The sequence below is a fragment of the Aricia agestis genome, chromosome Z (assembly GCF_905147365.1).
Source record: "Aricia agestis chromosome Z, ilAriAges1.1, whole genome shotgun sequence".
In the NCBI taxonomy this organism is placed as follows: Eukaryota; Metazoa; Arthropoda; class Insecta; order Lepidoptera; family Lycaenidae; genus Aricia; species Aricia agestis.
The window spans coordinates 40,333,240-40,359,783 of record NC_056428.1 but is presented as its reverse complement, the minus strand read 5'-3'; the positions used below and the strand labels follow the sequence as shown (position 1 = coordinate 40,359,783).

Here is a 26,544-nt window from a genome sequence, read left to right as displayed (position 1 = left end):
TCTAGAAACTACATCCGTAAGTTGCGGGACGTTCATTATTGTACAAAATTCAGACTTAGCGGGCCCCTAGAGTCTGGACGAGCAACTTTTTTGCGCAATATCAAATATTGCGTAATATATTGACCGTCTAGGGTTGATATTGAACAATTTCAATGTAATTTTCAAATAAACTGTTTAGTAAAATTGAAGCGTGATATTGCACAATACAATTGATCGTGTATGGGCCGGCTTAAATACATAAAATATAGCGGAACTTCATTCCTTGTCAAAAATTGTGACTAAAATTGAACCGGAGATTATGACGTACATATCCAAACTCGTATCAACCGCGACTGGAAATGACATCAATAATAACTGAGCTCATGTAATATTAGAGACTGGCGCATGTCATACTAAATATATTACATAGCCTTGGGTGTTTGTGTATTTTATTATAATTATGTTTTGTTTTCGGATGTGTTCATTTCTTTGTTAAATTATTTTTTTCGTAATACGTGAAATACGTGTCTGTTTTCCTGTTGATGTGATATTATATTCTAAGGTTTTTTTTTACATAGAATAGACATTTAAACTGATCCGACTTTTATGGTTATTGATAGCGAGTAGATCATAAAGAGGCAAAGTAGTAAGTTTTAGAAATAAATCTACCTATAAAAAGCCGTTCTTTATGAGTATTTAAGTCTGTAAAAGTTTTACAAAATTGCATCGCAGAATTCAATAGGGGATACAATAGTAATCTAAGAATACAATTTACAATTTATAATACAACAAGGCACAGAATTTCATACAATGTAGCATAAATACCATGATAGTTTTTGCCTCGATTCACCTTGTAGACTTTAGTAGTAAGTGAGCAATATAAAGTCTGTAGTCTGTAGTCTGTACCCAGCCTTGAAAGTTCCACATATCAGTGACAGCCGACAGGACGTATGAGGGTGTTACAAGAAGTGTCTGGCGGACTGCCAACTGACGCAACAAGTTCTCACACCCTCTGTAATATACTTGTTGATTTGTTGTGTGTCCGCACACCGATTCAACAATTTTATTAAATCCACGTCCGACTTTTAACACGCTTTTATTAGCTTGGCTGCATGTATGTAACGGAACCTTTGAGCACGATTTATTATCTCTAGTAGTCTAATTAATTAGAAACTTTGCATATTTGTTAACATGTTTGAAAAAAAAAATCAATAAGTTTTTTTTACTATTCAGTTATTGTAGGACTGATAATAATCGGACATGATTGGTATTTTATATTATTGCCCCTGGGTGGAAGCGTGTACCAATGAGACATTTTCGGTTCTCAATTGTACATAATACGGACGCTCGTACGGTGAAGGAAAACATCGCGAGCAAACAAAGTCCCAGACGTATTGACCTGCTCATTCCTCTGGACTAGGCCGGCTATGTTGCGAGAATGCCGTATGTGCTTGGGCAACCATACGGACATTTAAAATCTAGTCTCAGGCACTACAGTATTAATTAAAGAGGGGTTACTTTACTTAAATTATGGTGAAAATCCACAACGGATCCGAAGGCCTTGTCTAATAAAGAAATATGAAGTTTGCAAAAATATAAAGGAAGATCTTCCGACCGAGCGAGGTGTTATGCCCGGTCAGGCCGAAGCCCACGTGATACATTTCAGCTGTCGTATATATACTGACGCGCTCAGAAAACTTCAATAGCGCGATGCAGAAATGTTAGGCGAATTGTGGGTACCGCCACATCACTCCCCCCCGAAGACCGGAGGTCGAATCTTGAAGTCTTGTCGCTTGAATCGCCAATGCCAGTGAGTTCCAGTGAGTCGGAACTGTTGCAGTGAGTCCCAGTGAGTCGGAACTGTAAGCTGCTGCACGGTATCCAGTGAGTCGGATAGCTGCCGTGCGGGGCCGATGCTACGTGCTGACCAGGAGAGATGTGCTCTGCTTGCTGACCGGTCGGTGTAGTGAGAAAGCCCGATGATGCCGATGCGGAGTCGCCCAGGCCGCGGTACATTGCGGCTAGTGGACGATGTACCCGATGAGGCGATGCTGGCTGGCGCGGTGCGGAGGGGCGGGGAGTGATGATGATGAAGGAGGCGTGTTCTGTCGAGGGTCACCAATGTGGGATATGCGTGGCCGCCACAAAGGAAGATCTTCCGACCGAGCGAGGTGTTATGCCCGGTCAGGCCGAAGCCCACGTGATACATTTCAGCTGTCGTATATATACTGACGCGCTCAGAAAACTTCAATAGCGCGATGCAGAAATGTTAGGCGAATTGTGGGTACCGCCACAGTCGTTTTGCCGTACGAACAATGTGTTTTACTTTTCTCCCGCAAAAAACGGTCATAGAATGTTATTATCGGACGCGGGCGGGCGTTTTTGGAAAACTATTAAAAATTAATCTCCATATTCACCAAAATTCGATAACAACAGTAAATTGAAAATGTACTAGGAATATCGTCTTCGTATCTTTATAAATTTAAAAACAATATTTTAAGCTATCGTTTGTATTGAAAATCTCACAAATTAAAAGACCCTCATTAACTAGACATCATTTCACAGACATTCATGAAATCCATGTAAACAATAGATATTGCATTAATTAGAGGTGAATCACTAGTCAGTAATTAGTTCCTGCTCATTATTCATAGCCAGGTATACATAATTAGTAAAGTAAACTGCAGTCACTGACGTTTCTATTATTTCGTGGCTGCGTTGGTTTAAAATCAAACTATAATTGAAACCACAAAGCTAACTATAATTCAAAGCACAAAGTAACTCGTACGAATTTTGACATTTAATTAACTAAATTTTAGAATATTTAACATTTAAATTACTAACCTACATAATATTAATTATTTTGTAGTACTAAAACCTACTTATATACAGTATAGCTATATCTCTCAAGCGCAAATCCGAAAATCTTTAGAGCTTAGTCCCTAAATAGTAACAAAGAAAAGCATACTTTATACTCGAAAAACATAACCTAACTAGCGCAGTCGGATAACGCAACAAATTCTTTAGAAATATTGTGTGAAATATAAAAGTAACGATACCCGAGATGCACTCTAACAGACTCCAGAGTAACATAAACAGGCTATAACATCGTCTTTACTGCCATTAGGGCAATAACAAACACAGTTCCATCTTTAATTCACTTCTTGTTGGTTTCTTTAACTTAATACTTCCAGGATCATTATTTGTTGCGACTTGCGACAGGCAAGCAGCAGCCGATTGACAGTAGTTATGCATACTAAAATTATAAATGCGAAAGTGTGTCCGTCTGTCTGTTACCTCTTCATGCTTAAACAACTGAACCAATTATGAGATATGCAGATATTTTGAGTCCCGGGAAAGGACATAGGATAGTTTTTGTCTCGGAAAAATGTACGGTTCTCGCCGGATAATCGAATTTTGGCGAAGCAGAGTTACAGGCGTCATCAAATTGCACGATATTTACTGCCTGTCAAAAAATATCGTAATATAAAATTTTGAACAAACTGTAACAAGACTTCAACCATAATTAAAGGAGTATAATTCGTGTGTATAGGCTTGTCAGTCAAAACATTGTAGTGTGCGCGTTGTAGTGTGTGTAATGTTTTATTTATTAATTAAAGCAATGTATGATAAAAGCATAATTTCAAAACAATATTAGCTCGCTCAATTCCTTCTCCATATAAACTACAATTGTGCGAAATTTCATGCTCCTACGTTTCCGCATTTTTCGTAAAAAGGGTTCCAAAGTTTTTCGCTCGCGTATTAATATATAGATTTTTAATTTAGCTGCTCCTATTGTGTCAAATAAAAGTTATTATTTATTTATATAATTATGTGCTAGTAACGCCCTCTGTTCCGCCTTTTGCGTAGTATTCCCTATTATTGCAAGATACTTAATCACCCAGCGGTTCTTGGAATGATATGTGTATGTAAGCTGTTTACAGAGCAACCCATTTAGTGGCTGGAGCAGTATTTGTTAATGCTGTTAACTCCGCTTCAAGGTCAGGTATTTACGCCACGTTTATAAGCCTCAACCAGCAGGGAAATTCTCAAAGGCTAATCCATAGCTAACATTTGCCGGCTAAAATCACAAACCTCCAATTCAACTTAAGCTCTTAAGCCTTGTGATGTTGTTACTAAAGTGTCTTGCCTAAACCACTGAATGGATTCAAGTTCTAGAGACTTTCACAATATTTCATTTACCTTTGACCTCTGTAGACAATTAATTTAGGATTTTTTTTTTCGTTTCGTTTTTAGAGCGAAGTCTTCATTCTTTTTCGTCATTGCTCCGTCACGTTGTAGTGCATCGCATCGTCTTGTATTATAATATTATGGTTTAATAGGGACGATGAGCCATTTGTGGTTCTATAATACAATTCGACCGATGAAGCTATGTAACAGTGGTGGGCAAAATATAGTCGAGTGCCATAGAGGAAATTGATTAATAGACAGATTGAGAACGGTATATGTTATTTTGTCGAATTATGTCAAGTCAATGTTAGTCGTGATCGTGAATCGTGATGTAGCTGGCTGGACTGACATAGCCCGTCCCAATAACAAAAGTACGCCATTTTACTATGATTATTTTTTTCAAAGATACATTGGATGTAAGTACCGTTGTCAAACATATTCAACTCACAAAATCCATCCAAAGCTTCTTCTAATATATTTTATTGAAGTCATTGTTAACATCGAGTTAGTCTCCCAAGACTCGAAGCAATCACATTACATGTTCCCGAACTTGGGACGTGGTTGGGATCGTGTAAACTTTAAACAAATAGTTAGACGCTATTCATACTCGGAGCTCTTGTCAAATGAGAGAATTTACTTGATGCGTCAGGAGGGAGGGATGTGTCTAAATTTTTGAGACGTAAGTAGGACAAAAGCAAAAACAAGTAGAGAATGAAGTTTGTCGATATTTATGTCTCTTTTGGATCAAAAAAAAATTTTTTTTTGTCTTAAAACACTCTAAAGCCTGAAGGACACTCATTTAAGCTTGGATGACATTATTTTATGCGCTACGCATGCAATATAACGCGACGTAATTTCGGCATGGTATGTCATCGGTAATTTAAAATTCATTGCAGGCTTAATCTTGCCAAACTTCGGCCGCGTATCTTCGGCATGGTGTGTATAGACACTTAGATTTTGTATTTCGACTTTTCAAAAGTACCCTGGCCAAATCCCAAATTATTTTCCGCAGCATAGGTGTGTATAAACACTAGGCCGAAATTACGCGGCTGAAATTCATGATTACGCCTGCAATGTATTTTAAATTACCGATGACATGCCATGCAGAAATTACGTCGCGTTATAACGTACAGCCGAACATCGGTTAGGCAGTTCGGCAGCGATTCGGCGGTAATGTTTTCTTTTCGGCGTCAGTTCGGCGGCGTTCGAGACACTGAATACTCGGACAAAGTTATGCAGCTGAATTTCCACCACGTAATTTCGGTTCTTATCGTGTGTCATATCAGCTGAATGCGTCGGAACGGAACGGCCACGAAAGTTCGGTTGCGTATTTTCCGCCTAGTGTGTTTAGACACTAACTCGCATTACCTCAAGGTTCAGAGCAACTCCGTAGTCCGTAATCGCTAGAGCGGGCTGCTGTTTCATTAAAACAAATAACAAGCTTTATACAAACTGTACGCTGACACTTTAGAAATTATGAACAGGAGGAAACTTACTAGAAATTAACGTAGAACACTCGAGTTTCATATTATACATATAAATACATAATTATATAACTCCATAGCCAGTCAGTTGAAGTACTTACATCAATAGTTTTTATTAAATAGTGGACTTCTAAATGCTAATAATAAATAAACACAAATAACAAAATTACAAATAACGATTCAACAATTTTTTTTCGATTTTAAATCTGGATTGAAAAATAATATAATTAAATTAATTGTATGAAGGACAAGCGATATAATAATAATCTTGTATCTTTAAACGAGCAATTCTTGTATATATATAAATATATTATAATTGGAATCTCGGAATCGGCTCCAACGATTTTCATGAAATTTAGTATGTAAGGGGTTTAGGGGGCGATAAATCGATCTAGCTAGGAATAATTTTTAGAAAATGTCATTTTATCTGTGTTTTATCGAATACCGAGCAAAGCTCGGTCAAATAGCTAGTTATTAAAATAGAAGAACCGTTTTTGTCGCCGATAAGTTAGTTTAAGTACTAATTATTATTACTGTATACTTTAGTGCTTCAGATGCCTTAAATTTAATAAATGTCCTTTTCAATGGTTAACTTCCTCAAAATCAGTCCAGTAGATTATAACCCTACTAAAATTATAAATATGAAAGTTTGTGAGGATGGATGGATGTTTTTCCACGGTAACAGATCTGGATGAAATTTGCAACAGAGATAGATTATAGGCATGGAATAACACATAGAATACTTTTCATCCCGATATTCCCACAAGGACGGGAACCACGCCGTTGAACCCGCGGACGGCCGCTAGTATTATGATACATGAAGCCGAACGAGCGTAAAGGTGAAGCCAAACGAGTGTAATTTGTGAGTCGTGAGTCGCAGATTTTCGGCTGGCAGAAATTCTGCTGTATTCAATTTCATAGAAAACGTCTACTTCATTCACACGATCACACATTAGTAAACTGACGACATACAAAATTGCGCTCGTTTGGCTTTACCCTACTGCACAATAAAAGCTATTTTGCCCACTTGGCGTGCTCCTAGAGGTTCCCAAACTTATTTTGACTACCACCCACTTTAAGAACGAATTATATTTTCGCGCCCCCATTGTTTCAATTAAAAATGTATCCAGATGAAATAAATCACCCCCCAAGCCCCTACACAACACCCCTTTTTTTTCTGGGTCCCACACCTTCCCCCTTCAGACCTTCAGCGCCCGCAAGGTGGCTTTATCGCCCACTTTGGGAAAAGCTGCCCTGGATGATCGATTTTATTATGCAATAGCACGTATTGTGCAAAATTATTGACCATCTAGGGTTGATATTGAATGCGTCCGCCTTTTAATCTTATTGTCAAATAAATTGTTCAATATTGTTGTAGGTCTGCTTATGCACAACAATTTTCTGGGGTTGATAAACATTTTAGAGTTAAGGCGTGATGATGATGTCCCACAGGCGCAGAGGTAATAAACAATGCATGCTCCGGGGTCTGTTTGTTCGTTACTGACTCTCAGCGACTGACCTTCCAGAAAGTGGGTCAACATTTTGTTGCTTTTTCACTTTAATCACCTATTTAGGATGTCGGTGACGATTCTTGCAAGGGTAGCCTCAATTTCAAATTTTGGAAAATTAATATGGTAAAAGAAAATATTTAATTCTTCAAGCCCCATAAGAGCACCGGTGATCGCGACAACAATAGAATACAAAAGCATTTCCTAGAATCTGCGATCGAAGTATTAATTTTAGAGTTCGGGGGCACGGGAGTGCCCCCGCCAAGATGAGCCAAGCGAAGCGCGCAATTATTTTTAACCTAAACGACTATAATAAGGATTCGCTAACATTTCGATTCAATTGTCTTCAAATAAACTAGCATAATAATTATGTAGGAGCTTGTACACAGTTTCAAATGCTTTAAGGCCATCCCCTGAGTAAACGACCTTTGACCATACATTTGACACGTTGCCGAGATCGCACTAAAATCCTATTTTTGTACACTTAGTTCAAAATTGACATAAAAAAATTCATATCATGAGTATAAAAACAAAAATAGGAAATTAATAACGGGGAAAGGAATGTTGATATACTAGAGATTATTGCTGTATTTTTATTATAATTTTGTAGCTTTCAAATTATGAGTTAATAAGGCTCTAAATACGGTAAAAACGGCATTTACGTAGGAGGAGCGCCTTAACTCCGATCTCAACAAACTACAACCGACATAATATCTTATTCCAGCTCTCGGCTCCCAGTGTTTGCTTAGCTGGAATGCTAATAGTGCTTTAATACTCTGTTTATATTCTATTATTTTATCTTAATTCTGTATTTTTTTTGTCAACACTCGTTTTTGAGCTTAAATTGCGAACTTTAAGCTCGTGATAATTCAGCTATAATACATTAAAAAATAACTATGATACTCGGCGGTGCAGGAATATGTCAAAACTAAATAGCAGCAGCAGGCTTACAATTTGTCCGTGTGCGCCGCCACAGTGTTTTAGAAATCCCCAAAATCGGACATGACTAGTTAATGCAATGAGTCGATGGCGTCTTATATTTCAAATGCAAGAGTAGAACTCCCGTGTGCGCATTTTACTTCGTTTTTGAGAAAATCAATTTTCAAATTAGTCATTTTTTGACTCCCTGAAAACGAAATTATTTTATTTAAATTAATTACGAGGGTTTGTAAACTTGCTACCCAGTTGATTAGATTGATCATTAAGAGACACAAATTTTGTACTTTATTTCATTCCTACAATTCAAGTAGTTCCTGAGATTTTAATGTTTTTAAATATTTAGACTTTATTTTTTTTCTGCTTTCCTATATGATTTCCGCACCTTCTGTCGAAACTGAAAAATACTTTGGTATAGTCTTTACACTACAATATTTTTATTTTTTGTGAATCGCGTTCCATACCAGAGATTTACGAATTTATAATTGTTATTCACGCCTTAAAAAGTTTAAGAGCAAAGTTTCATCGAAGTGTTAAAAAATATCATGTGTTAATATGTGGACAGCATTTTTGACGACCAAGGTGATGAAGAATAAAATATTTTATTATTTGACTGATTTATTATTTGATTGATAAATAATTGACTGATTATTTAAATTGTAAATGTTTTATTATTTGACTTATTATAAAAAAAATATATTTTTGATGAAACTTTGCTCTTAAAATGTTTAAGGCGCGAATAAAAATTAGAAATTCGTAAATCTCTGGTATGAAACGTGATTCACAAAAAATAAAAATATTGTAGTGTAAAGACTATACCAAAGTATTGTTCAGTTTTGACAGAAAGTGCGGTAATCATATAGGAAAGCAGAAAAAAAATAAAGTCTAAATATTTAAAAACATTAAAATCTCAGGAACTACTTGAATTGTAGGAATGAAATAAAGTACAAAATTTGTGTCTCTTAATGATCAATCTAATCAACTGGGTAGCAAGTTTACAAACCCTCGTAATTAATTTAAATAAAATAATTTCGTTTTCAGGGAGTCAAAAAATGACTAATTTAAAAATAGATTTTCTCAAAAACGAAGTAAAATGCGCACACGGGAGTTCTACTCTTGCATTTGAAATATAAGACGCCATCGACTCATTGCATTAACTTAGTCATGTCCGATTTTGGGGATTTCTAAAACACTGTGCGCCGTGCGGTAGACAAAATGTTAACGAAAGAAATATTTTTTCTCTCCTACGTCGCTCCTGCAGTCGACCCTCTCGAATACATTATTCAAAACACAAAAAAAAATAACTTACTGTGACTATTTAGACCTGCTAAACATGGATTTGAGAACAATGTAGACTTTATATTTTGATTAGCAGCTATTACAAATCGTCGTAATATTACGAATTATGAAACCTATAAAGCTCCTACATTACTTTTACGATCTTATAATCTTTTGTACTTACTCATAAATCATAATGGTACCTAAACAATGTAATAAAACATAAAATATTTAGTACTAGATGACGCCTGCAACTCCGTTTGAGTCAAAATCCGTTTAGCGCGCAGGAACCGTACATTTTCCGGGTTAAAAAGTATCCAATGTAAAGGAAAACGGGACTCCAAGTATCTCCATACGAAATTTCAACAAAATTAGTTCAATGGTTTGAGCGTGAATAGGTAACAGCTGATCGCCACAATGCATATTAATGCGAAAGTGTTTTTGTACATCCATAATACTTTATTAATTAAGGATAGCATTGAGGTAAATAATTGGCCGGCTTAATCTTCATGATGTATGGCCTTAAAATAAAGATATGAATAAAAATATATTAGGAAACTTAAAATGTAGCCTAAATTCTTTATACCCTTATTCTTAATAACAGATAACACAAACTTTGAGGACCTTCTCAAAGCTCAATCTTATCGTGATAATTCGTCCCCAAAAACAAAAGAACAAATATTTTATGTGGGTCGCCTGAAAGCTGAAAACTTATTAGTTATATTATACACCTACAAGGACGTTTTGGCGCGTGACAATGTCATGAGGGCGTGAGCCGCGGCGGCATTTTTTTTGAGTTCCCAGCATTGTTCTCATAGAAAAAGTTGTTCATTTTGACGGGTTTATTTGATATGATGGTTTGAATTATAACAGTGTTAACCCTATCAACCTGTATAGACTACAATATAAGAAAACTGGCCAATTCTGAAAATATTGCATACATACGGGTCCAATTGATAACCTTCTTTTTATGAAGTCGGTTCAAAAATGCGGCCCGTTGCGCCCCGCATCAATATTGTGCTAGAAGTTAGAACTTTAAAGATTTTCAATATGGCGGCGTTAGTTTTGATTTGGGTCACGTACCAAACAGCTTTTAAGTCTGTATTTTAGTTTGAATAGGTCTGAATGTCTAATTAATCTGTGAAATTAAACTTGGACTAGGTCCCCACGCGTTTTAAGAAGTAGAAGTCTTAATTTATTCATTTCATTTGAATAAACTTGGAAATAATCTTTCGAAATTAAATTATATTATAACATTTTGTGGCTGTGTTAGTGATGTAATACGCTATTATAGGCTTTCATTTCTTTGTAGGCGTCAAAGTAGCTAGTTAGAATAGAGCGAATAATCATTAAACCATGATAATTATAATTTATTGTATAATAATAATAATATCTTCGCTTCACACCACGTCAGTCTGGCCCCATGCGAAGTATCTGAAGGACTTGTGTTACAGGTACCAGACAACGGAAATATATTTAATGCTTTTATGTAGCTTTTATACTATACAGCACCTGGATCAAGGAGCTTTGCTCGGTATAGCAAATACTCATTGACTTCGTGTTACTTAACAACGCCATCTGCTGGTCGTTAAAACAATTAGTTGCCAACAAAAAAGTATTATTATTCGCCAATATATGTCAGGAAGAGTCATATTTTTCAGTTTATCGATTATCGATAAAACACGAATAAAAATACATTTTCTGAAAATGATTCCTAGCTAGATCGATTTATCGCCCCCGAAACCCCCTATATACTAAATTTCATGAAAATCGTTGGAGCCGATTCCAAGATTCCAATTATATACAGGGTGTAACAAAAACAAGCGATAATACTTTATGGTGTGTACGTGTTCCTTGTAGAGAGTTCACTGTGAAAGTAGCAGCGCTGAAAGACCAAAATTTTTTTTCACTTTTGTTTGGGAAAACTCGTGACGCTCGGGCCTTCGCCCACCCACAAGGAACATGTACACATCCTAAAGTATTATCACTAGTTTTTGTTACACACTGTATATATACAAGAATTGCTGGTTTAAAGATATAAGATATATTTAAGATTTTTATTATAATATTACACATATTTAATACACATCCAAGACGCGGGAACTTTTTGTTCCGTCGGCGGGATTCGAACCCGCGACCCCCGGCTACCAACAGCCCACCAACTGAGCCACAGAGGTCGTCAATGTATGAGTTGTTGCGATTACTATAACAGGGAATATTGCGCAAAGTTCAGAGCAGAGCGTTACTAGCACGTACAATAAAAATGTTTTTTTTTAAATGAAATAAAGGGGCAAACGAGCAAACGGGTCACCTGATGGAAAGCAACTTCCGTCGCCCATGGACACTCGCAACATCAGAAGAGCTGCAGGTGCGTTGCCGGCCTTTTAAGAGGGAGTAGGGTAATAGGGGAGGGTAGGGATGAGAAAGGAAGGGAATAGGGGAGGGTAGGGAAGGGAATAGGACAGGGGATTGGGCCTCCGGTAAACCCACTCACTCGGCGAAACACAGCGTAAGCGCTGTTTCACGCCGGTTTTCTGTGAGAACGTGGTATTACTCCGGTCGAGCCGGCCCATTAGTGCCGAAGCATGGCTCTCCCACGTATAGAAGTCATATCAGAATATCGACAGAAACGCTGTCAAACGTCGACCAAACCTTTTTGTTGACTGTCTGTGCTGGTGCTGCAGTCTGGCATGAAAACATTGCAGTAATATATCCCATTACACCTGGGAATATAGAAGTCAAAACTAGCTCTTTTAGTGCTGCTACTTTCATAGTGAACTCTGTTTGAGGGACGCGTACCCACCTTAAAGTAGCTCTCTGTTTTATATATCCGGTAAAATGATTATGTATGAACTCATTTCCGAAACTTGATTTTCTTTATTTTTCATGAAAATATGGACCATTATTTTTCCGTACCGTGAATAAAATCGTTCCGGGAATGTACGATGGGTTATTTATCGGAGATATTTCCTGCGCATAGAGGACCTGTATGTTCAAATACACAATGCAAACACCGGGAGTCGGGACGTACAAATATTATAGACGGTTTTTATTTTAAAACTGAAATTGTAAAGCATCATCAACGGCTAACCTAACTAGTATAATATATACAGTGTGTAACAAAATTAAGTCATAATATTTTAGGATGTGTACGTGTCCCTCGTAGAGACTTCACTGTGAAAGTGGCAGCGCTGAACGACCAAATTTTTTCTCCCTTTTTTTTATTATACTTTTGCACACATAAAGGTGCAGAGGCGGGCTTAATGCCTTTAGGCATTTTCTTCCAGCCAACCTTTGGGTGATGTTGAGACAAGATGAGGTAGATGCAAAGTACAATTTTATCAACAGTAATAAATACATACTATAATAACTACTATTACATACTATACGGATACTATATTTCTAATAAACTATTATATAAATAATACAGTGTGTAACAAAAATAAGTGATAATACTTCAGGGTGTGTACGTGTTCCTTGTAGCGAGTTCACTGTGAAAGTAGCAGCTCTGAAAGACGATTTTTTTTTCACTTTTGTAAGGGCAAGGGCCCGAGCGTCACGAGTTTCCACATACAAAAGTAAAAACAAATTTTGGTCTTTCAGCGCTGCTACTTTCATAGTGAACTCTCTAAAATGAACACATACACACCCTAAAGTATTATCACTTAGTTTTGTTACATCCTGTAGATCCACCCCGCCCATGTAAAGATTTCCTATCTTTAATTAAATGGAGATTGCAGGAGACTGTGACTTGACCGGATAATACCATAATGCCGGATTCAAGGTTGAGTGGGATTAGTAACGGAGACGCGCTTGTATCTCTATTAAGCTGGTTTGAAACAACGCTACAATTTAATAGCATAGTGTATTATAGCTCATAGCACACGAATAGTCCATACATAGCGTATAGCAAGCCAATATAAATAGTTACAGTACAGTGATATACGTGGGAGAGCCATGCTTCGGCACGAATGGGCCGGCGCGACCGGAGAAATACCACGTTCTCACAGAAAACCAGCGTGAAACAGCGCTTGCGCTGTGTTTCGCCGAGTGAGTGAGTTTACCGGAGGCCCAATCCCCTACCCTATTCCCTTCCCTACCCTCCCCTATTCCCTTCCCTTCCCATCCCTACCCTCCCCTATTACCCTATTCCCCTTCGATCACTAATATACTAGTGATGGAAGCTATTCCCTCTTAAAAGGACGGCAACACACCTGCAGCTCTTCTGACGCTGCGAGTGTCCATGGGCGACGGAAGTTGCTTTCCATCAGGTGACCCGTTTGCTCGTTTGCCCCCTTGATTCATTAAAAAAAAAGTGTGAAAGTGTCCATAACAATGTATGTTGCGCGATATTCTTGTGCTATCATATGAGCTATAATATACTTTATGCTATTATATTACAGCGTAGACTGAAACCAGCTAATCTTCACGCCCAATGAGACTGGGCACTGAAGGCAGGTCGAATTTTTCGTACTCGATATATTATAACCTATTGCACAATCGCACACTGATCAAAACAGACAGAACATTAGTGAGAAAATAAAGGTACTGGAGGGTTTGAAAAGGCTTTGCGCTAATCTAACCATGATGCAATGTGTCTGCTCTTTTTCTGGTCCATTTCATAAAGAAAAGTAATTGGGCCTCCACGCCTGACTGCGGTTACACACGCGTCTTTTCACTCTTTTATTGCTCTACACCTCATCACTACACCGTTTTATAAATGGAATAATGAATGTGTAATCCGGGTTTTGTGGATGTAAAACAACCCCGGTTAAATCCTTTAAGTCTTTTTCATACAATTTTGCCCCATATTCTTTTCTGTATCTTTTATAAAATTATGTGTACCAAGGAAATTATCAAAAACCCAATAAGGATAAAAATAAAATATTTGTATATCTTCAGACTCGTCTATGCTTTATAACATAATTAATATTTATTATTATTATTCTTATTATCTTATTTTACTTTATCGTTATAATAATATTATGTTCACAAAATTATTGATAAAGTAAGTTATTCGAGGATTTATTCCCACGCCAAACTTACATAATTTTTGTGTAAAAGCACAAGGTTAACTTACTATTTATAAACTGCGTAAAAAGTAAAAACAGTATTTCTGTAAAGAACCAGTTGTCAAAACATTTAGTCGATCGCTCATAATGTTATATACTGTATAATTAATTATTGTCATGTAAAACTGAATTAAGGTGATAGTTTGTCAAACAGATCATCTTGTGTCCTTGTTGGAGTACGATGTTGAGAACACAAACATACCCTAAACAATCACGGACACTATCAAAGGGCTGTTGCTTTCACAAACTGGGGCTTTAAATTCAGAATTTTTTAACATGTAATCATCATTTCCTGAAGCAGTTTTTATAAAGTAATTAGACTAATAAAAATTATAAGATCTAAAGTTTATTCTGTACAGGTACGTTGTTGCACTTACAAGCTAAAATTGTTTTGCGGAGGACTACTTTTTTACAGTAAAAGTACAGTCATTCAATGATAATTATTTTTAATTCAATTTAGGTGTAGAGTGGAGGGAACGACATTTTTTAGAAGAAATACTGACTATAAATTTGTTTAACTAAAGCAATTTTCATGAACATAATATTATGTTATAGTAAGCGTCGAAACCAATTACAAGTCTATGAAGTTTATATTGCCTAACACCTGCATATGAGATCAATAGCCCGGTACAAACTTTTACGTAGTTTACTTTTATAGTTGTTGGCTGACCACAAGTCTCATTCAACGGGATTTTACGTGCGAAACTTTTAACTACTTTTAGTTCAATGACAAACAACCTTTTTCAAAAGGATATGTATCAATTATAACAATATTATAAAAAAAAAAAACTATGAGGCCTATAAAATTATGTGTAAGGTCAAACTGCATACTAACCCTGGATTAAATTTTGTATTGTTTTTCTCATTCCTTGTATTTAAGATAAAAAGGCACTTTATTATGTGAGTTCTACATGATGCCTGCAAGTTTTGGCGCAACAGGCGCCAAAACTTGTTCATGGCGCTAAAACCATACATTTTTTCGGCACAAAACTATCCTATGTCCTTTCCCGAGACTCAAAGAATCTCCATACCAAATTTCAGCAAAATCGGTTCAGTGATTTGAGCGTGAAGAGGTAACAGACAGACAGACGGACAAATAGACAGACAGACACACTTTCGCATTCATAATATTAGTATGGATTAGTAAGTATATGGATATCATGCCTTTATTCTTTCAAGTTAACCCAACTTGAACTTGGATTGGCTCAAGTGGGCATGAGTTATGAAAGCACGTCCTCGTACGAGTACGCCGCGTGACGCGTGACATCCACACGTGAACAGAATGTAATCACACGAAAATACAATTTCGCCCGAGACATTCATAGCACGTGGTCGTGTTTTTAGGTTTATAAGATTTTATTTCATTATCCTAGATTATTAATCTTATTATAAGTTATACAACACCATTTTAATGGTATAATGTAAGCACAAACTAGACATAAGATAACACCTTTATAAAGTACATTATATGAATAAATAATTTGATTTGATATATTATTAAATTGGTTATTACTTATTAGATAGAGAATACTAATTTCTGTAACAGCAGATGTTTCGTCAAAAGTCTCTTCACGATATTATGCGTAATATGCCGTTTTCTTCCAAATGGTTTCTTTGAAATTGGATTGGTGCAAGTGGGCATAAGTTATGTAAACTTATGTAAGCACGTCCTCGCACGAGTACGCCGCGTGACGCGTGACATCCACACGTGAACAGGTAATCACATGAAAATACAATTTCGTCTGAAACATATGACACGTGTTCGTGTTTTATAAGATTTTTTAACGTACAATATATATATATATATATATATATATATATATATATATATATATATATATATATATATATATATATATATATATATATATATATATATATATATATATATATATATATATATATATATATGTTACGCTCAAAGACCGAAAACGCTCAGTGAGCGAAAAAATGGCTCACAACGCGTTGTGGTAATAGTAAAACGGCCATGACACAAGTGTGTGCGCAAATGTGTATTGCGCACACACTTGGGCACTATAAAACTACTCCTGCGTAACGTGCTCTTGTGTATTGCACACACACTAAGGCACTATAAAATTACCCCTGCGTAACTGGCCTAGTTTCATTGAAACCAGAGTGCTCTTGTGTATTGCGCACACACTTGGGCGCTATAAAATTACTCCTGAGTAACTAACCTGGTTTCAGAACGCGTCGTAGCCGTTTTCATTAGGGCCACAACACGGATTCGCGTCGTGGCTGTGTTTAAATGCTCAGCACGACGCGAAATTCGCGTCGTGGCCTTAGTGTGGTAATAGTGGCCGGTTCACTATTACCACAACGCGTTGTGACCCATTTTTTCACTCACTGAGCGTTTTCGGTCTTTGAGCGTAACATAATATACATAATATACTTACAAAATTCTCGTGTTACAATGTTTGTGAGCGAACTCCTCAAAAACGGCTCAGTAGCTTACTGAAATTTTTGTATGTACGTTCGTTAGGCCTGAGAGTAGGTTTTTATCTACATTTTAAATTAATTGATACTATAAATAATTTATATGGCAAACAACGTTTGCCGAGTCAGCAAGTCTTATTAAAATATAAATACTTATTTCTGTAACACCCTGATGTTGCCCGCAACTTCGTTTCATCAAAAGTCTCTTCACGCGGGAACTCTTTTTTTGCAAGATAAAAACAATTTCGTATCCTTTCCAAGTACTCAAAGTATTTTGATACGAAATTTCAATCAAATAGGTCCTGCGGTTTGAGGTTAGTTCTGGCGTATCGTGGATTCTGTGCGCTTCGTACAAAGCCGGTTGGCGGTTAGGCTTTGGCTAATGAACGGTAAATTACCGATAAAATCAGCTTAAACTGTAAACCTACGGTAACAGTTTCATAGCTAACCGGCTAACAGCTATCCTTATCCTCACTAATATTATAAATACCAAATTGTGTATGTCCGTATTTCTGTTACCTCATCACGCCTTAACGGATGAAACGATTTAGGTGGAATTTGGTATGGCGATACTTTATAAAACGGGAAAGAGCATAGTATAGTTTCGGCTGCGGAAAATTGTACGGTTCCTGTGCGAATTTTAGCGCAAGGGTCATCTTCTATTCTACTATAAAATATAGTATACTTAGCTAAAATGTAAGCTGGCTAACCTGGCCAATACAGTTCTAGTACCATCTTAACTTGAATAAGGGAGCCCGTATGTTTCAGTGAAAGTTTTATCTACGAATCCCTTTGGGCATGATCCCTCCCAGGGCCGTTTTGGGGATTGATCGATGACCTAGAGATTGATCTTTAATATTATAATGTATTCCAATATTTACGTTATAAAATTGGCCATTGTTTCGCCTGGCCTCGTTTTTTAAATCTGTTTGTACACTCACGCGTAAAAATATTGATGAATCGAGTGTGGTAAAAGCGAAACGTGATACTACGGACACAAATATTTAGACAGATATAACATTTATACAACTGGGAATATTTTATTGGATACTGTTATATTATATTTAAAAGTATATATATATATATATATAGAGTTCACTGTGAAAGTAGCAGCGCTGAAAGACCAAAATTTATTTTCACTTTTGTATGGGGAAACTCGTGACGCTCGGGCCCTTGCCCATATAGAAGCGAAAAATTTTTTTCGCCTTTCAGAGCTGCTACTTTTACAGTGAGCTCTCTACAAGGAACACGTACCCACCCTAAAGTATTATCACTTATTTTTGTTACACACTGTATATATTCTAGCTGTTTCTACAGAATAGGCATGATGACTATTTTTTTTTTCTTATCGGTAATTGAAAGACACTTAAAAAATAGAAACATCGTTGAGAGAATGACTCTGATAGCTTAAAAATTCACCAAGATATGACAATTCAAATATCTCATAAAAAAGACCTGCCCGAAACGCTCCATACAAAGTGCTACGAAAGTATGACGTCAGTCTTTCGTAGTTTGTACGGATCGGGAGACAACTTTGTTCGACAGGTATATTAAATATTGCGTTTATGAAAGTGGTTTCATAACAAAAGTTGCTTTTAATTGCATAAGTTATCAAATTGTATACAAATATTAAGAAATTTAATTGAAAAAAAAATTCGACTTCAATATCCCATTTTGAAGGCGCATAACAAAAAAAATACAAATGCTATCAAGCTGAAATTTTTGGAACACTTATTTTTTACCGTGATTTCTTTATTTATTAACAAAATTCTAATCTTTGACCTTATCATCATCCCTATTGTGCGTTTAGCTATTTTGTAAGAGGAAATGTAATGTATTTTTAAACAAAAAATTAGAACAGACTCCCACAGTAAAAACAATATAATATTCATTGGGAATTTTAATATTATTTTACTGCAAGTCAGTTTTAATTTTTTATTTAAAAATAATGATTTTTGTTTCTGTATACGAGTAGTATGTAGTTATCTATAAGTCACTTACGCATAATACGCATATACAACTGTAGTTGTATACGAAGACTTCTATAGAATTATTTGGTTGCATATGTATAATTCCATCCATGTGTGTATAACTACCACAATTTCAAAGTTAACTGTACCTAGGTGAATTTCAAAAAGTATATTATACATTATCTAGGTCTTTTAAAACGATTTTGCATATTTACGATTATATTACTGTTTACGAAACTGTAGTAGACACCAATGATATTAACATGCAGTTATCTACGCGATGACCGAAAACTAATAATAAGTATATTTAAAGCCTCAGGAGTTATGTTCAATGCCTATAGGATAAGGGTACACCTTCTTATAGAATTCCACTTGGTGACTTGGTAACACAATGCTTGAAATATTTGAAATAACGTCAGGATTACTAGGTAAGTATGTGTGTTTTAACAAATTCATATCCCTCGATCGATATCTCATGGATCCCTCATCCCATAAATATCAGAATACCACTCTCGGAAACGTGATACCCGAAGTACATTCTTATCAACAACAGTAGAATTTTGAAAATCGATCCACAAACGGCGGAGTTATCTGCGAACAAACATAAAAAAAGAAAACATAATAAAGTCACATTGAGAAACCTCCTACTTTTTGGTTAAAAACTCTAAAGCTTGGAAAATTTGGATCAGCAAATACAAAGTTCAAATTACAATGCGATCCAGGAAGTTATTTGAGGAATGAAAATACCTCAACTACACTGTCCATTTTGGTTCATTATCATTGTAAATTCAAGAGGCTATTCCTAGGTTGGTGGTAGCACGGAGCAGGCTAACTGCTAAATTAAACGGCGCGTTTTTGAATAATTCATATGACCCAGGTCCCAGATGGACAATCCCGTTCGAACGTGAATATTAACTGTCCACCTTGATCACTTCAACCCAGTGTTTCGTTTATTGGTATTTAATATTAAGGTTAATAAAGTATACGTACTAACTACTTAATGATATTAATCGATGGTACGTGGGTGGCCAAATTAATATACTAAGTGTGAGATTTTTAGGGATTCGTATTGGTTGATTGTTTAGCTATTTTGTGTTGTTAGTTTTAGTTTTTTCATTAATTTTTTGTTACTTTAGACTGCCTTGTAGATTATGTCAGTCAGTAACATTTGTTATTAATCTTAATAACATCATTTAATACGACAGTAATTATACCATATTTTCCTGTGCTTAGTGCGTGCAATAGGGATTTAGACTCAGGCGCTAAAATTTTTTAGCTTGAAATCTGTTATAAAAAGCAATACCAAGTCTTATCTGTTTTAGAAAGTACTTTTTCTGTGTTTAATAGTCAACACTATTGATGAAGCGAGCGTCACGTCGCCGTGTAGTAAGTAGGTTAGTAGTAGTATTAAGATTATAATTAATATGTATGTTAGACATTAAGGTATATATTGTATGGGCCTATGTAGCGCGATATAAAAAAATAAAAAACTATATTATGTCCAACACTTTATTCTACTGGTGCGACAAGAGTATTATTATGACACGCCTAACAACTCATATTCGTCATTGTACTGGCGAACATTTTAGAACGAATCAACAGTACGGCGCCGCGTCGACGTATTCAGAGCACTGGCATAGTAGACTGGTTTATATTTTGGAACATACCCAAAACGTACCTACTGTGTTATTGTAACAATTGACTATGTAAATATATCACGTCTGTAGCATTGCAATAATATTATGGCATGTTACTGCAGGTATAATACGAATAAATGATGAGAGCATAGATTCATCTTAGCGAGTGGGATAACCGGGAGATTATAACCCGGCGAGCGTGTTCCAGACTAATTAATCGTTACAAGCCGCCTGTGACGTCACTAATTACCCATAAGCCACGGGAAGCTTTACCCTGCGGCGAGATTAAATCGACAGAGATCTCGCGACAGCAACGCAACAGGCGTTTGACATAATCACATTAATTATTGCTGTCTGAAAATAAATTACTTAATTCAAAATTTCTGCTGTTGCGTTGCTGTCGCAAGTACGTCATGTACACGTAGTACACGTAGTGCACGTAGTGTGTACGTCATAATCGCCATAATCGCAGCGAATGAGTCGTAGTCGCAGCCTAGAGTTTGGGGATAAGCATAGCTGGGCACATGGTTTTGGAAGTTAACAACTAACTAACTAACTCCGCTGGCTCAGCGACCCAAAGTGGATCTTGGCCTCCGAAATGCGCTTCCGCCATTGAGCCCTGTCCTGCGCTACCTCCTGCCAGTTACTGACTTGAAGTTAACAGGTTAGGGACAAAACAAAATACTTCTATAATTATTTTATTCTAGGTAGAAATTAGAATACAATAATTATTATAGAAGTATTTTGTTATTATAAATCATTTGCATGTTGATAAAGAAGAGTGCAGTATAATTTAGTTAGGTAACTAAATTATACTGCACTCTTCTTAATCAACATGCAAATGATTTGTAATAACAATAAACAAATCACTCTCTCTATAAGCACCGGTGCTGAGTAATAAAATGATAAAACGAAACAAATCTCTTCTCACTCGCATGCGCCTGAAAATGTATATCTAGTATTGTTTTTTTTTTCGTCTGTACCTGTTTTCGCGCCGCGCCGCGGTGCCGTGCGGTAAATAGCCTACTATTATAATCGTTAATCCAATGCCTACATTGGATTAACGATTAAGGGACTTCTGCATATTAACGGAAGTTAACCAGTCCGTTAATATTTTTAAAAGTTAACTTAAAAGTTAATCCGTAAATCAAAATGTTAACTTCGTTAATTAACGATTAACGGATTAACGAGTTAATGCCCAGCTATGGGGATAAGATAGCGGATCAAAACAAACAAAGACCGAAAATAAACAAAAACAAACATACCAATTACCAGCATAGTTAAGTTGTTCGACACAATTAAATAATTTTGCTTTATACAATTATATCGTACTTATAGATTTTTCACAAAATTTCAAGAGAGCCTACATTAAACTTAGTCTATTTGGGTCGGCTTTATTTGACCTACTTTCGCCATTAAACGATATCAAAAGCTTTTTGATATTAATATAACTCTGAATTCCTCATAGAGGCTAGTTAGTTTACGCAATAAAACATGTACCCCAATCCAGGCAATTTACATTTATAATTCAGGAGGCCTACTCTTAATTAAGATATTATGTGCGGAACCTTAACGAATGTTCGTTACAAGATTTCTGGCTAGTAATCTAAATAGACTTCCGAAATTAAATGGATGTACACTTTCATGATTTATTACGAGTATTATCACAGTAACGATGTTTCAATACAATACAAATGTGATTTCGGGGAATGAAAATTATACGAATACTTGATTGTTTTATTTATTTTGTTTATGTAGGAAATAATTCTCGTGTCACAATGCTAGTTACCGTACTCCTCCGAAATGGATTAACTGATTTTTTTATTGATAAGACGTGCATTTGTTGAATAAATAATACTAAATTATTACAACTCGAGACTGACTAACGGCGACCATTGTACTTTGTGCAACGGGATAGCGATGGACGTTGTCATGGTGCCTACTTATTAGCTGTCCCGGTAAAACAACGTTTGCCGGGTCAGCTAGTATTATATAAAATTCTCGTGTCACAGTGTTTGTGCGCGGAACCTCCAAAACAGTTCAACCGATTTTAATGAAATTTTGTATATGTACATTGTACCATGTACATTCGTGAGGCCTGAGAATAGGTTTTTATCTAGCTTGATACTATAAATAATTTAAATAGCAAAACAACATTTGCCGGATCAGCTAGTAATAATTGTAAATTGTATTATCACTAAACTTTCGTCAATGTAAATTCTAAGATTGGCCTCATGAAAAATGGTGTACTAGTTTCCAAACCCATTCATTATTAAGCAACTTGTATTTTCTAGTAGCGACATGATTTGTAAAGATTTTTATTTACTTAACTTTATAATACGTGAAATAGTATATCCCTAGAAAAATAATAACTCCCTCTACTTTTACAGCCCTGTATTTTTACATTTCCATTTTAACGCTAGGTTATAATTAATCAAATTTCAATTAATTAAAATCGAATCGGGTACATTCATTTTCACAACAATGTAAAACTGAAAACACAACCTAGCGTAATGTTAATTAATCACTATTGTTTCAGGTGTTTATGGATTTCGATGTACACTACAACCCGCCTCCACAATCTACACTAATGAATACTGAAGAGATTGATAAGGGCGGCAAGCCGGCCGGCCCGCGGAAACTTGATCTGCCGTCTGTCCATGGCCCCCGACCGGCCACCGCGCCCGGCCCCCACAGGCCTTCCACCTCCAAGCGCGGAGGCCATGGACAGAGCCAGCCAGCCAGCCGCTCGCAAACCCCCGCGCAGAGCCGCGGCATGACTGTCCACAGACAGTCCACAGTCAAGCAATCGTCCCCGCAGAGCTCGCCGCAGAGTCATGCATACACTGTCGTGCAGACGTCTGCCCTGGTTCATGGATCGAGCCGGCAGACCTCCGACCAGAGCTCCGCGGCCACGTCCAGACACGGCTCCATACAGAGCTCCCGAAGCTCGGGCCAGTCTGACGACGATGAAAACGTTCTAGACAACCTGGAGAAGAATATCCAGATGATGGAAATGTCGCTGAAGAACAAAGAAACGGTGATAGACATAGAGTCGGGAGAGGATGAGCCTTCGCGAGCGAGGCGACTAAAGATCGCTGGGAAGCGTATTTTAAAGTAAGTAACTATTGAAGTTCGTTAGAGAAATGTGTCCACGAAAATACTAAAAATACCACAAATACAAACAACTCGTTACCCGACTAGTTCCCAGTTGAAACTTGAAAGTTCCCTGACGTAATCACTTTCTTTCAATAACATCTAAAAAGGTATCCCAGCGCTCACATCCAATTTGAGCCGGATACACAATAATCATCCCATTTTGTCGGGTCGGGTATCTGATTTACGATCACTATTTTCTGTTATTCTTTACCTGCTTTAAAATTCAATTCCATTGAGATCGTAATCTTGTTTCAGACGCGGTTTCTCTTTGGGAGGAGAGAAGGTTGTGACCATATCGGAAGATCATAAGAAACGAACCTCCACTTTCAAGACGGTGAGGAGTTTCATGCGATTCGGAAGATATCGGCAGAGGGATAGCAGTGGAGATGAGGAGCAGGGGCTGATAGAACTGCCGGGGACATCTTCAGAGCAAGAAGGTCCTGTCAGTCATACGTCAGTGTCTTCGGAAGACGCCATTCTGGTTGATACAAGGTCACCGACTTGCTCATCGAAGTGCAAAAAGTTGTAAGTTGATTTTACTTTACTGAAATAAGTTTTTAACATTAAACTTTATCGACTAAGAGCTGACGACCAAATCGGTCATGTGGCATCAGCTGTATTAAAATTCCGTTATTATTATTAATACGTCCGACGCGAATACTTTAATCTATATATTAATACGTGAGCCAAAAACTTTGTATCTTTTTTGACGAAAAATGGGGAAACGTAGGTGAATGAAATTTTGCACAGTTATAGTTTATATGTTGAAGGAGTGCATCGAGCTAATTTTATTTTGAAATTATGCTTTTATCATACATTTTTTTAACAAATAAAACATTACACACACTACAACACACACACATGAGAAATGACAGATTTTTGAGTGACAAGCCTATACATACGAATTATACTCTTTTATTTATGGTTGAAGTCTGTTGACAACAAGTTGACAAATTGAAAATAGATTATAGTTTTTTTTTTATTGAATCTTAGCTACTATTAGACAATGCTTACACGGCCAGTCTGAGATCAGCTGAGTCCCAGAGACAAGAGTTGAAAAAAAATGATAAAGTCAATATTTTTTACAAAATATAGGTAGTGGTCCTAAATATGTCGTTGAAACTAAGGTCGAATTTCGACCATTGGGCGATCTCTAGTTTTACTAAAAAAATTGAACCATTTGTACCAGGCTAATTTTTGCATAGCTAATTATCGTCGAGTAGCCATTCACGAAAATCACCTTGCCATACTTTTCCGTCATATTTTGTCAAATACTTTCCAAAAATTTAAATGCCATACTGGTACAAATCGTTTGGTGAAAAAAAAATTACACCTTTGCAGTGGTATGGCGGCCATTGGGCGCTGTCGGAAAAGTATGGCAAGATGATTTTCGTAAATGGCTACTCGACGATGATTAGCTATGCAAAAATTAGCCTGGTACAAATGGTTCAATTTTTTTATTAAAATTAACGTATTCGCGTCGGTATGGCGGGCTGTAACTGGCTGTAAGCCGCACCCGACAAGTATGGGTGACATTACGCTTTCGCCTACTTATTTTTTTTCGACTATCTGAAAATACAAGCATTTTTGTGGAACAAATCGTTCGACACTCGTTATTTATCCGACACGTTCGATTAACGCCCACGAGTTTGGGCTGCCAGTGCGAGCGGTATGACCATCATTTTCCTTTTTGCCTTTATGTAATTATACCCCTGTAAAACCGCCATACTGGTACAAATGACCAATGTGTCAGTATCTCCAGGCCTATTCCCTGAACAACCTTTTCTGATAATCTGCGTGCTGGCAGGCCGTGGGCGGTGGGTGTGGGTGTTGTGGGGTGGGGAAAAATAATCGGCCAAGTGCGAGTCGGACTCGCGCACGAAGGGTTCCGTACCGTAATAGAGCAAAAATAGGCAAAAAGACAGACAGACAGACAGCCAGACAGACAGACAGACAGACAGACAGACAGACAGACAGACAGACAGACAGACAGACAGACAGACGGACAGACGGACAGACATCGAAGTCTCAGTAATAGGGTCCCGTTTTTACCTTTTGGGTACGGAACCCTAAAAATGGAAAAAAATGTAGGTTCAGTGACTTTATTTTTTCCAAACAATTGCTCTGTACTTCCTGTGCACACATAAAAAACGATCGGGTGGTGGGAAGGGGTTGCCAGCGTTTAGTAGGAAAATTACTATTATTTTCATGTGAGTTCAGCTGTGCCCACATGAAAATTAAAAACTTGAGAGGTGTCAACTGACACCCGAATTCCATTCGGGTGTCAGTTGACACCTTGAAGTTATTTCTTATGTTAAAAAAACCTGTATACTTATAATACAATTATGCACTCAAATAATAATTATAAAAAACGCCATCTATTGACGCCCAGGAAATATACTAACAACGCGTCGCTGTTTATTCTCAGAAAACGTCATCTAATAAGGAACTCCGTTCCAATAGAAATTTTCCTACTTTTAATTAACGCTGGCAACCCCTTCCCACCTGTAAATTTTGTTGTCTGCGATAACCACGATGGAGGTGCTTCAGTGAAAAAACGTCTGTTGCATGATTGCTTTTACCACCTTTAGCTACATGTTATTTTTTCAAGGCCGTTCGTGCTGGACTTTGCTGGCTCATCGGCGCTGAAGGCGGCAGACTTTCAGGTCTGCGTGAGGATCATCGAGGCCAGACAGCTGGCCGGTCTGAACATGGACCCCGTCGTGTGCGTCCAGGTGGGAGAATTAAAGAAATACACCAGCGTGAAGGAGAGCACCAACTGCCCTTATTATAATGAGGTAAGATATTATGGTCTTTATTTTAAAGACTGTGGCTTTGTGTATTAATTATCTTTGTTCCATACACAGTTCCATCGA

At 37.0% G+C, this 26,544-nt stretch overlaps 1 protein-coding gene across 1 annotated transcript in view; it reads left to right on the top strand.

Annotated features, from left to right (window-relative positions):
• The window catches only part of LOC121738416 (otoferlin), an 86,334-nt gene that overhangs the window by 21,070 nt on the left and 38,720 nt on the right, over nucleotides 1-26,544 (top strand). Inside the window, exons 4-6 of the mRNA XM_042130447.1 lie at nucleotides 23,049-23,626; nucleotides 23,924-24,193; nucleotides 26,280-26,466. Of these exons, the coding sequence (XP_041986381.1) occupies nucleotides 23,049-23,626; nucleotides 23,924-24,193; nucleotides 26,280-26,466 (1,035 nt within the window). The remainder of the gene's footprint in view (nucleotides 1-23,048; nucleotides 23,627-23,923; nucleotides 24,194-26,279; nucleotides 26,467-26,544) is intronic.